Below are 13,756 nucleotides of genomic sequence, written 5' to 3'. Positions count from 1 at the left end.
CTATAGTATGTATACCACAATAGTATATCTGTAACAGTGAATAGATTGTAAATTATTTTTATAGTTTACAGAAACTATGTTTTTTCCTTTTAAGCTGAGCAGTAATGTTAAATGACTGAACTTTCTTTTCCTAAAGACTTTTTTCGACCTTAATGGAAAATAGTAAGCTTTGAAAGGATGTAGGAATTTTTTGTCAGCTGTGCTGTAAGATGAATCCTACCACATTTGCAATAATCTTAGAGGGTTAGCAACATGCAAGATTTGTAATGTAGGAAAGACAAAACAAAGCTCTTTAGAGGGACATCACACAAGTCGTTGCAGATATTTCTATTCATGTGGAACATTTCTGTGCTTTCTATGCTAAAAGAAATAATAAAGGAAGCAGTGAAGATTGTTTTGTTTGCATTTAGAGAAGTCGGCCAGCCCTGATCATATTTCAGGTCTTTTCTCGCATAAGGAGCCTTCCTAAATTAAAAGAATAATCCACTGAATCCAGCCTTTGTAATTTTACAGGAAATACAAAGATCTTCTAATTTCCCAAAACTATACATTTGCTTAATATTAAGCTTCCTGTTTTGGTTTCTGGTATTTCCTGGGATGTGATGCTCTCTTCTTTAATTACAGAAGTCTAACTATGCTGGGCTTTTATCAACTGCCACATAAGTCTACTTGGCTTCAAAAGCTGAAAAAGAAGTCTCTAGAAATAAAATTTATGTCTTCAAAACACTTAAGAGTATGATAAAAACATGATCTGAGTCATATGTCCTAGCTGTTATGAAAAATATGTGTCTGAATAGCCACAGCTGCTATTTGAGAGATTGTACATCAAGGGAGGACTGTAGTCAAATGCAGTGATTGAATGGAGGTGACAGAAAGGGCAGATTGATAGACAGTAAATCTAAGCAGCCCCCTGATTAAGTTAATGACAGCAGCCATCATTCTAACAGAACTATGCTCACTGACAATGGTTGGACTCACACATATGCCCAGGGAACACACAAAACTAAGCCAGAGGAGACAAGTCGTCTTAAAGTAAAGAAAAACGTCACCTGTCTTTCTTCCGTCACATCACACCCTGCAGTCATTTTTAACCGATCCAGCATGATGTCCGACCGTACACTCAGAGAGTCATCATATATAATAAGTCCTTTAGTTTTTGTGTTTTGTGATGTAACATGATGTTGACAAAAGGAAACTGCCACAGTAAATAAATGTTTAACAAATTCAAAGAAATTTCCTCAAGATCAAAAGACATCACATCCACAAGAACAGGACCAGCAGACCAATTAAAAGTCACCGTCAAAGGAGAACCAGCTCACTGGGCATGCTCAGAATGTCTTATTGCATTTTAACGTGTCGCTAACAAAGATATTAGCTGCGTTTGCATTACCGCCAGAATTGCGCAAAACCTAAATATTGCAAAAAAAAAAAAAAAAAAAAAAAAACTGGTAATGGAAACAGCTAAATTTCAAAAAGCCTCTCAAATATCTGTAAGAAGTTTTTACTCATGAGGTGGTTTTTCAGAGGTGTCGATATAGAAGTACATTGCAAAAGTGCAATTGCAACACTTTTTTTTTTTTTTTTTTTTTTGCATTTACACGTCAACGGACGTAAAGTTGGGGGTCACATGACAAGTTTATTTGAAGTAAAGTAGTAGGAGCACATCGGTGATATCAAACAAGAACACAGACACATACACAAATAATAAATATTATGTACAGTATATGGTCTGACAGGGTGAGTATGTTCAGTATATAGATATGTACATAAACATGTATAGAAACATTTAAACACAGTTTACATGTGTTCATTGTAAAGTCTGACAGCAGCAGGGAGGAAAGACCTGCGGTATCTCTCCTTCGCACAGCGATATCAGTCCGTCACTGAATCTGCTCTCCAGAGCAGACAGGGCATCCTGCAGGGGGTGGGACTCATGGTCCAGCATGGAGGGCAGTTTTGCCAGACAACAGCCCAGGACAGAGCTGGACTTCCTGATGACTTTGTCCAGCCTCTCACTCTCTGTGATGCTGCTGCTCCAGCAGGCCACACCATACAGGATGGCTGATGCTACTAGAGTCGTAGAATGTCCTCAGGAGTCCACCTTCAATCCAAAAGACCGCTGACTCCTCAGAAGATAAACCTGCTCTGACCTTTCCTGTACTGTCCGTCCATGTTGCGAGTCTAGTCCAGTTTATTGTTTAGGTGAAAAACCCGGGTACTTAACAGCGTCCATTCTCTCAATGTCCTTTCCTTGGAGGTTCACCGGTGAGGGGACAGCAGACTGCAGTCTGCAAAAATCCACCACCATGTCCTTGGTTTTCCCTGCTTTGATCAGGAGCTGGTTTTACTGACACCAGTCCACAAAGTTCTGCGTCAGTCCTCTGTCCGCCACATTCTCAGTGATCAGTTCAACAGTCTCAGGGTTATCTAAGAACTTCTACAGAACGCAGCTGTCCATGTTGTGTCTGAGGTCTGCAGTGTAGAGGGTGAAGAGAAATGGGGCCAAGATTGTCCCCTGCGGGACACCTACGTTGCAGGTCAGCGGGTCATACACAGTCCCGGGCTCTCACAAACTGGGGCCGGTTTGTAAGTGTGCAGAATCCACAGAATCCCAGATGAAAGTCCACCCAGCCCTCTCTAGTTTGGCTTTCAGGAGCACTGGCTGGATGGTGTTGAAGGTACTGCAGAAATCAAGAAACATGATTCTCACAGTGCTGCCGGGCTTCTCCAGGTGAGCCAGAGCATGGTGTAGCAGGAAGATAACCGAGTCTTCCACTCCAATAGCAGGCTGTTGGCGAACTACAGTGGATCTGTAGAGGCTCCCACTGTGGAGCAGAGGTGTGCTGGCTGGTTGATCATTTATCTTTCTGTGTGATTACTTGACAACACGAGTAATGATAAAAAGAAAACGGACATACGAGTTTTTTTTTGTTTTTTTTTTTAAACATTGGAAAGGGCTTAAATCTGTTCTTAAAGGTTTCCTGACAACTGAGAATCCCTGCATTTCACACACTGATTGTAACCAAAGTTAACAGTGATCCTGCTGTTAGTAATATCTAAACCTTTAAACTTTGGAGGAGCTCATCTACACATTCTGTACATGACTTCATAACAAATATCAGATGTAAACTTGCAGGTTGTTGGTAGAGATGCCTCTTTAAACCTTTTAACATTTCACATGATTGCAGCATTTGCAGAGATTTAATTTACAATCTCTAGAAGCATCTTTGTTATGATATAGGCAGCTCGGGTAGATATTAATCTATGAAAAATGATGCCAGTAGGATCTTATCACAAATTTATTCAGATTATTTACCACAGAGCATCCATGAGGTAAAATCTCACTCTTCATGCAATTGTTAATGTTTTCTTATTTAATCTTGTATGTATTCTATCTACAATTAATGGCTTCAGAGGTTTGAGTACTGCTGTGTGAACAAAGACAGAGTTGTTATATTTGTGTACTAAGAGGCCAAACTTAATGGATAGTGGTCTACAAAAGGCCTCTCATCTTTTGTATGGAAATTACGCCATATAGTGAACCCATGGACTTTCATCCACTGTCCCTTGTAACATAGTCATCATTATTTCTATTACACACACAACAGGCAATTCAATCTCTCTCTCAGACAGAAAGCCATGTTCCCTTACAAGATCAGAGCCAACAAACAAAGTGATGGATATGCAAAGAGAGGAGAGTTAAAGCTTAAAAAAGAAGGAAATGAAGATTATGTGAAACAAAAGATGCTCTTACAGGCCATCTGTTCTCTAATGCTAATGCACAAGCAACAACAACAACAACAGCAAAATTTAAAAGGAAGTCTCCTTGATTATAATTTCCACAATAATACTAAACAATTGTCATTAATTTGCAGAGGTGTAACACACAGCATATGGTGCACATAATAAGTCCTTGTAGTTTAATATCTTTATTCCAGTGCCATCAAACACTGAGAAGCTGCATTTGTCTCCAAGGTGCAATGCAACACCAAAAACTAATTGTCTCTTATCCCTTGACAATTATTGGGATGCCCAGCTGGATTGATGTAGAAATCAATGAGAATGTAACTATGGCAACAGGCTGTCAGGTTTTAATTGGATATTTCTGGCTTTTGAGTCAGACTGATAGGATGTTGAGATCTTTATTTAGCTGGCCAGATACAGTAAAAACAAGGAGCAGTGAAAGGTTGTGCAAAGTGGTTTAGCTCATTGGGATTTATAAAAAAATAAAAAAATATTTTTGGCATAGTGATGGTTGTAGATGAAAAGTTTTAGAGATTACCAAAGTTGTTATGACAGTACTGTACTGCATGAGTTTGTGCAGCAAAATTCAAGATAGATTATCTACATTATTATTATTTATTGAGGTATTTGTCTCAAATTAAGTGAAACTAATGGTGCTACATTCAGAATCCCAAAGATACATTTCAAAAGAGCCATCAGTTTATAAATATATCTATATACAACTCCCAACATAGTGCCAAACTGAACTCTAGTTAGATTAAATTACATGCTAGACTGGATCGGAGTGGTGAGCATGTCAGTACGAAGCCATGCTGTTGTAAGAGATGCAGGATGTGGTTTAGCAGCATCTTGCTGAAACATGCAAAACCCTACAAAATATATATCTAAACAGTATGTTTCTTTAAAACCTAAAAGCCTCTCCAGAAGTACAAGTTGCCAGTTCCACAGGTACAACCAGACCATTAGAGGTACAAGCTTTTAAACTTATTACGAACTGATTATGAACTGATTACAAGGATGCAGCATCCATGAGCTCAGAAACCAATTTTAATTGTTATTCGTTTGACCAGGGGACCAATGAGCATTGGTCCAGAGAAGATGGCAGTGTATGATGGCTTCTTCTTTGCATGACAGGGCTTTGACCTGCTTAAGTGGATTCCATAGTAAACTGTGTTTACAGACAGAGATTTCTGGAAGTGATCCTGACCCAGGTCCTGACTAGCCCATGGGAGGAGTGGGGCAATTCCCAGTTGCCTGGGCCTTAAGCAACCCAACTCGAACCGCACCCATTAGTGGAAACAGGGATTTTGAGTTGGGGTGGCCTGAATAAGTGTTCGACTCTGGCCTGACTTTGTGTCCCAGTCTGGCCCTGTCCTGATCCCATGCAGTGTTGTCCAATAGAGGATCATGTCTGTTTTTATGGAGTGGTGCCTGAGGGCCCCAAGATCACCAGCATCCAGTTTTGATATTTGGCCTTTCTTTGTGCAAAGAGATTCCGCTTCATTTTCTGAATCTTTTAAATATATTATAGTTGCTCTTCTTTATATTACTAACCTGCTGTCTAAATAGTTGTAACATGTTCTTTAAGATATTTATTACTTTTCCGCTACCGTGTTCCAACTTTTTTGAGATGTTATTTTTTATCAAATTTCATATGAGCTAATGAAACAATAAGATAAATTCTTTTTCTGTTAATTTCATTCTGTTCCAAATGGGTTCCAAATATTTCTGGAAAAGGGGATGCACAATATCTTTAGTTTTTTTGTTGTTTAGACAAATGCAGAAAGAAAAGTGTCAAGAAAGTGTCAACTTCACAGATAGTCCAACCTCTGTGCTTTGTCTGGTCAACATTTGCATAAGGTGAACTCTGTCTCAAACAATCATTTTCCTGTCATTGTGTTTAGACAAATAACCCACAAAAGCAGGTTGTATACTCTGGTTATGAAAATGGATTAAGCTCTTAGCTGTTACAAGGGAAACCGTTACTGAAAGTTGCCTGTAAACATGATCCTTTGTAAAAAGGTCTACACATACAGTACATACACACAGATCTTTTGGCATGTAGCAAACCAAAGTAGTAACTGAATTAAGTGATCTATGTGGAGGATGGCTGATTATGTTGGATCAGTGCATGGCCTGAGGCAGCGGCTGTGTTCCAGCGTTTGTTCTGATGTGAAATGAAAAGAAGCAGATTGTGTCTGTGTCCTTTTCTGTTCTCTTGCCACTGTGTTAAGAGAGATGCTGGACCTGATCACACAAACCATCAAGAATTTAAATATTTGCTGGTTCCACAAAAACAGCAGTCACTACAAACAAACATAGCATCAAAAAGGATAGTTCATCCACCACATAAACATGAGATTACACTGACCGTTAGGGCTTCAGAGCGGCGAGCCAGCAGACTCTCTATCTCCCCAGCAGCTTTAGCCACCAGGTTCCTAGCATCGTTTGACTCCACCTTGAAGTGAGTTCTGTGTTTATGATATATCTAGAGGCAATCACAAGAAACAAGCTTAGGTTAGAGGTGAGTAGAGCTTATTTTCTTAGGAAAAAGATGATCTCTAATAAGGTCATTCACTTTTTATCCAATTCATTCTGTGTAGCTGATAACAGACATTTTATGGTGCTTTTATAAAGGTTCACTTCTTACATAACCAATCCACAACCAGGGTAATTGCACCAAAGGATAATAATAATAAAAAAAAAAACCTTCACTGACCATGGCACAGTGATTTAAAAAAGAACGCCACACATTCACTGATTAAATTGTAGTGTCAGGTTATGTAACAAAACAATTTTCTATGCTAGAGAGTATGTCCCAGCAACAGGAATAAGACACACAAATGCCAAACAGCCAATTATTTAGCAGCCTAAAGGAATTTTACTGTCCAACTTTAATCCACAGAACCATGGCACATGCATGTATCGGTCAACACATTTCAGGCGTGAGATTAATTTTCTTTTAGTGAGTACAAAAAACGATATATTGGTAAATTTTGGTTTCAATTTTGGTATTAGCAAGAACCAAAATATTTCCTTGTTTTTGGTTTTAATTAGCTTTTTGCATAATGGTCCTAAACTCTTCTTATATGACACATTGCTTAAATAAGGATGCCCTCGCCTGCAGAAAAAAATATCCAGTTTAATTCCTAATTCTGATGAAAATATATTACTGGCTATAGCAATGCTGTAAAGCTGATCGTTTTCCTCTCAGAGGGGATCCAAAGTGCCACATACATTCTGTCAGTCAACATAAATCTGAAAAAACATCTTCTTTTATCAGATGTGAGCTTGCATACAAGTGCATGAATGTATGTGGACCATAGTTGTGATGCTGATCTCATCTGAGCGTTGCGTTGTGCTTACAGAATGGGATGATGCAGTCCTACGTCTAATGAGAAGCTACTAAATATAGTTTGGTGATGTGTTGTGACAGCTTAGGTCATGCAAGGAGGGTTAATTAGAGTGAGAGAGGCAAGTGACAGAAAGTACACGCCATAAATTTTGCCAACACTGAATCTGCTTAATGGATTTTACCTAAAGCAGAACTGAAACCAAGTCAGTGCCCTTAGCCTTAATTTCGACTTGTTTAATAATTTGTTTTGAGATAAAATGTGGTGGTGGGTTAAATATTAGGAAATTATTCAAACATTCAAACAAAGAATAAAAATTAATTGACTACAATAAAAAATAATAATATTAAAATATGTTTATGTAATTCTGCACTCACTATTGTGGCTTGTGAAGTAGCTTATTTTGCACTATTTTGCTATATCAGGGAGACAACAAGCCTTATGTTTGAATAATAATCCAAACAGATACATTACATGGAAAAAAAAAAATAATTTAAATAATTTATGTCTTCTTTTGTAGACATCTTTGCTTCTGAGGCACTTTTAATGACTTAATTTGATGCATTTAATGGACAGAGAGTGGAAGCGGGAACAGCATGCAGCAAAGGGTCAAAGTTGATCTCAGAAGCTATTTGTGGAAGAGTTGAAACTTCATGTGCATCCTCTAAGGTGTGTAGGTTCCCTGCATATTTCATTTCAAGACATGACCAGACTAACAACTGAGAGTCACTTACCTGTACGAGGCTCTGCAAGCCACTTGCTGTGTCTATTAAAGAGATCAAATCTTTTTGCATCTTGTCCACCCATTCCTTTACCCTGTAAACACAAAGATATAAAAAAATGGAGGAAATTATTCCTCAGTCATAACAGCTTGGGTCTGACCTGCACAGTCGTAACAAATCTGTTCAGCTGCTTAAGTCTCATTCAGTTTGAACACAGCACACATCACCACATGACCTAAACTAAGCTTTACTGCTAACTATGCCAATATGCTGAAGTACCATATCGTTACAGATTCAGGGAAAGAAAGCGAGGCATGAAATAATCATGTTTAGCCAAGTGAATACTGCATTTTGCTTTAATCTTCATAAGCTTTGCATCAAGGCAAGAGTGATTCATGCTTGTCAGCATTAAAGTGTCATCTCCCGAGGATTATGATGCTGGTTGAATTTTTTTCTAATGAGAAGATGAAGTGTAAAATAAATATAAAAGAGAAGGAGACAATTGTTCATTAATTAACTTTTTTGTTTGGATTTTGTTTTTTCACACTTTAGGATTACTGCATATCTCAATTGAAAAGTTCCTCATCCTTATTGTATTTAAAAACATTAGCACAACCAGTGGCATTCTATGACCTCTACATGACATGTAGACAGTAGTAACCAGCATGTCTAAACTGCTATAAATCATATTTATGTTCTGTTACAGAACAGACACCACTACAATATGGAGTTTTTGACATTCATTTTAGTTATATGTGTGTGTGAGACCATGCCCCTCTGACAACATTATTAAATCTCTCCATTTATATATACTTATATATTTCATGGATCACAAATTAATTCAATTCACTTGTACACAGTTCACTTCAAGTATATAATATAATTTTCTTGATGATGATATGTCCTTAGGTAATGTAATCTAGTTTGGAATATGTTGCCTGGTACAGAGATGGAGAGGACTGATTACTTTTTAAGTGTGAGGATTAAAGATGACAGTGGAGACACAGATTAGCGAATTTCAGCATCAAAACCTGCTATCTAAAAGGCAGTATTTGTTTAAAAAATACTATAATAAAGAGTTGCTCCAGACGTGTGCATCAACTGTAAAAAAAATCAGTATCAGGGAGACACAGACTGCGCTCATACTTGCAGAACTGAGCACAATCTAACGTGGTTAAAGTGCAGTTTGACACATTAGCTTAAAATGCAATATATATATATATATGGCTTATTTAGGACAGCAAAGCTAACAGACTAGCAACTTCTATTAGCTTCAAAATGCTTAATCTTATAATTTACATTCAGAAAGAAAATGAATGTGCAGTAAGTTGCTACATGGCTCTAAACTTTTCCTTTCAATAAGCAGTTTTCTATAGTTCATGAACTTTTAACAATTGCTTACTTAGATATTTCTCAGAAAAAAAAATCCCCACAGGTAAACAGATGCATCCACATTGCATTTGTCAATCTCCTGCTGTTCAGCTGCAAATGGTCTGAGCCTTTCAGTGCAAGTATAGAAGTATTTACAGTGGAAGCACTTTTGTACACCCCATTTTAGGTGGTGTGTAACAGCATCTCCTCCGCTATGGAAATTAACGTCTACTCTTCCATTGCTAAGCAGTCTTTTGACATAAGAAAACTGTCCATCTTCTCCAGTCTAAAAAATACAGTGTAATGCGAGTAGGCTTTGCTCTCACTGGCAATGTGTGGGATAGCAGCAACATTATATATTTAGCCATCTGAGAAACAGCTGCTAGTGGCAGATATAGAACAGACCTACTGTCAGCACGTTGCCTTTTTCCAACTCCTGTAATCACACATAACTATTATGACCCATGCTGGACATTTAAAGGAAAAAGACACTTCTCACAGTGTGATGAAGAACAATCACAATCAAAAACACTTGTGATCATTTATGGCAAATAAGAGCCCTCGGGTGAGATTAGTTTGTGCTATTAAAAAACTTAATGCAAAGGGATCATTTCATTTAATGAGAATTTACTTTAATCTTGGTAACATATTGTAAAATCTCTAGGGTAACAGCTAAATCACTTAGTGTTCTGTTTAGCCACTTCCACAAAAATCATCTTCATCTTATCAGTAAAAATTATGCTTTTCCTGCATGACCTGATGTGTAGCTTCCCTATGTGTGAAGAAAAACTTTCCAGCATGTTTCTTAAAGAAGAAAAGAAGTCTAAAGTCTGGAAGAGTACTTCAACAAAGAAATATGCAAAAACAAACATTTGTAGCATTATAAAAAGTTAGATAGCATCACAAATTCCTTTTCCGGCCTTTCCTATCTCCTTCAGTCTTTCTGCCTTGCTCCTTGGGGAAATTAGAGTGGGTGTTGGGTGGGGAGGGGGAGACATAGAAAGGAAGGAAACATCCTAGATGGCTGGAAAGTCATGTAGAGCCACGTTTTAGTGGTTGTAGACCACAGGGATAGGAATGAGAGGAACGATGTGAAACAAGTGAGAGACCTGCTGGCACTGCAAGCCTCTTTTCTCTCACACTTGTGTCATTAAATAATTAATATCACCCACTTATGAAGCAGACTGTTTCGTTGACAGATGTTTACGCTGCTTTATTTATTTATTTTTGCCTGACACGTTTCACTTTGTTTTGCTTGCTTTTATGCTCATTCCATGTATGTAAAAATGTAGTGTAAAATGCCCTGATAAAACATCTAAGTCCCTGTTTTCCTCAGGGACCCCCTTCATGCATATACCAAAATGCCATGAACCCCCCGTTCCACCCTGTGCTGGAACCATGCTGGTTTTATGCTTCCAAAAGTGAGATTCTCACCATATTTAATGTATTCTGGTTGAGTCCTGTCCTTTGACAAAGCTAAAGTTAAACGAACAACATACAGCCTTACTTTTTTTTCTTAAAATAGGGACAATTTATGGACATTAATCACAATGGCTCTAATGTTTAAAACCTCAGGGACCCCTTGTGCTCTTCGGGGAACCCCTTTGGGGGGTCACAGACCACAGGTTGGGAACCACTGATATAAGTTACATCATTTCTGGTATGTAAAAGTTGGTGTGCTTGGAATGTACAGCATTTTAGAGACACTAATTATGAGACACTTGCCAGTGAAGAAATCATTTGGAACAATACCACAATATGCACAGTACTCAAATTTTCCACATCAATTAAAATTTGCTCATTACAGTGAGTCAGTGTGACACACCAGATGTATTATGTCTTTTGCAGCTCTAAAGGAAGCCGTAATTTGTATTATTTGCTATATTTAAACATTTTGTTGAATCTAAAAGCAAATATTTGATTATCTGGTGGATGTGTTGGTGCATTTATTTGACAGATGTTAATTTTTTCGACAAATGATGATGATTGTTTGTTTTTGCTAATCTCTTCTTACATGAAGCCTTCAGGCACATCATATTTGTATATTTTCATCCTCCTCATCACCTGGCTCATCTGTTCTCCTGATTGCGACCCAGAAATTGTTAACAGAAAAATTCTGAAAGCCATCTCAGGTCCTAAAAGCACCAGGAGTAAGAGGACTGAGAAGAAAGGGGCTTATCTAAGATGTATTCAAGAATACATTAGGTATCCTTTGTGGAAATGTTTGGCACTATGCAACATTCAACAGTCTGTCAATTCAACTTTAAATTAAATTAAAATGAATTAAACAGGTTTGCTGCTCATCAGGCAAAATTAATTTAGGTGTTCAGCTAAATAAATTTAGCTTATGATAGTTTTAAATAACTTGCAACTCTGCAAGTCAGTTAAAGAAATTAAGATGCAAATAGAGGCATTAACTGGAGGAATTGAGTGTGTGCAAATTGGAAAATGAGATGGCATTGTCACATTAAAATTACAGCAAATCTTCCACCATATGCCAGCAAACTCTAAAAAAAAACTGCTGTAAATTGTGGATTTTCTGCAGTATGAAGCAGCTGCACCTGTCTGCATTCTGATTTGTTGGTGACTTATTTACATGATCTTGCCTCAAAATTCAATAATCTAAAATCTCTATCATACTTTTTTAAACATTTCCCAAGTTAAAACACTCTGCTGTCCTGTAAACATCCTGCCCATCAATCCTGGAGGGGTTTTAAGGCCACTGTTCCAGAGGGAGAAAGCTTATTATGTTTTTATTCTATAACTGAAAACATTCAATTTAATTAGAATCAGATGTGTTGAAGCAGGAAAATCTCTCAAATCTGCAGGACTGTTGGTCTTGAAGACAAACTTTGGGCATGCCTGCCTTAAAACAATAGATAAGCTCAAAATCAGTCTTAACCTGCATGATTTTTTTTTTTTATTTCCAAATGTACTCATTGATTAAGTTTATCTAAGTTTGATTTGACTTTTATCTTTAATTTGTTTATAGTGGACCTATCGCTGCTATAAAGCAGCACCAAGCAGTTTAATCAGCCTTACATTACACCAATTTTTCCCAAATTGGGGTTGAGACCGCTAGGAAGGGGGGCCCAGAGTTATGACAGGGGGGCGCAGCAAAGTTAAATAAACATGAACAAATTTGTGAAAGTACCAATGGAAAAACGATTTCAACTACCAGAAAAATGTCAAGTTAGTGTTCATTTTTAGCTTTTTTCCCCACTTTTCTGCTATGGTCTAATGGCACCAAGTGTTAACACGAGGAACTTCTGACATTTATCTGGCTAAATTTAAAAACATTTTAATTGCATGGATTTTGTTGATACTCCAAAAAGCACAGCATTGCTGTGGGCACATTGTAATTGTAAGCCAAATAAAAAGAAGCGCCTAAGAACAGTAAAGAGTTATTCTGTCATTCAAAAAGCACTTATGTGACCAATTGAAATCTAAATAAGACATTTGCATGCCAGTGCAATTTCAACTTGTTGCCAAAGGTTTGCCAAAAGGTCTCAATCATGAGAGCAATGGGTGGTATACATAATTTATACCTAATGTAATAAATTAATATTTTTCCTGTCTTACAGGCTAGCCATAACACCCAGTCCTATTTCATTGATTGCCCCTGCCACTTAGCCCCATCCTTCCATTTTGCACTGTCACATTAAAAGTGACAATAAAGTTTCCTCTGGGACAGAGAAACAGGCCTACAAATGCAAATTTTCAGAAGCACACTAAAAGTGAGTAAACTGTGTTTATGTATAACTTGCACAGGTCAATATAAATTAAATTGGGAAACCGGCAAACATTTTCTCTGTAGCTCACTAAAAAGAGACGTAAGTATGTTTTACTATTTTTTTTTAAAGGAATCACCGATGACATATCTGTATCTTGAAATGCTTCTCCATTTCACAGGGAAATATTTTAAACACCACCCAACAGGAAAGGGAACACTTAAATCATGGTAGAGGTTACATTAAAGAATGGGTTTGAACTTACTTGGCATCCGCAGCTTTAATATCAATAAACTTTAAAATGCATATCCCCCTTGCTTATTGTAATAATAAGTTGCAAGTGTTAAAGGTTTTTATGTAGCCAGGTAACAATCAGCTGTAATAACAGTGAGCCAAAAAAAAAGGTGCTCTGTTCCCCGTCTCACTGCATGTTGTATATGACAGCAAAATGCTACTAGGTGTGCACGAGGGAAAGACAGACCTAGGTTCACTGACTCTGGGGTGTTTGAGACAAACTTGGCTGGAATTTAGATAAACAGGTCGAATAACATAAGGCTTCCAACTCTAAATGGATAACATTAAAATTTCATCAGGATCTCTCAATATCCTCCAGCACATTAATGTGCCAGTGAGATAGAAGGCTGTTTTCCTGAAAAGTACAGATTGCATCTGAGTCTCCCACTAAATGAGCTAATTTCCGACTAACATAAAGTGTGTTATTATTTGCTTGATCTTTGTAGCCTTTAGTGCAGTGGCCAGCCCTTCTCATCTAAATCATGTGAGGAATCTTTTAACCCAGCTGTCATGTGGATGTTAGTGTACGCTTGTTAGCGTC

At 37.6% G+C, this 13,756-nt stretch overlaps 1 protein-coding gene across 4 annotated transcripts in view; it reads right to left on the bottom strand.

Moving 5' to 3' along the window:
• cacna2d1a (calcium channel, voltage-dependent, alpha 2/delta subunit 1a) overlaps positions 1-13,756 on the bottom strand; it is a 128,165-nt gene that overhangs the window by 88,656 nt on the left and 25,753 nt on the right. For all 4 annotated transcript variants that reach the window (XM_041977340.1, XM_041977337.1, XM_041977338.1 and 1 more), the window contains exons 2-3: positions 7,832-7,913; positions 6,116-6,232 (exon numbers count right to left, since the gene is read on the bottom strand). In XM_041977340.1, coding sequence (XP_041833274.1) covers positions 6,116-6,232; positions 7,832-7,891 — 177 coding nt within the window. In that variant the 5' untranslated portion in view covers positions 7,892-7,913. The remainder of the gene's footprint in view (positions 1-6,115; positions 6,233-7,831; positions 7,914-13,756) is intronic.

Source organism: Melanotaenia boesemani, chromosome 23 (assembly GCF_017639745.1).
Source record: "Melanotaenia boesemani isolate fMelBoe1 chromosome 23, fMelBoe1.pri, whole genome shotgun sequence".
Taxonomy (NCBI): domain Eukaryota; kingdom Metazoa; phylum Chordata; class Actinopteri; order Atheriniformes; family Melanotaeniidae; genus Melanotaenia; species Melanotaenia boesemani.
The sequence above is the reverse complement of the archived record's forward strand: the minus strand, read 5'-3'. Positions and strand labels throughout refer to the sequence as shown.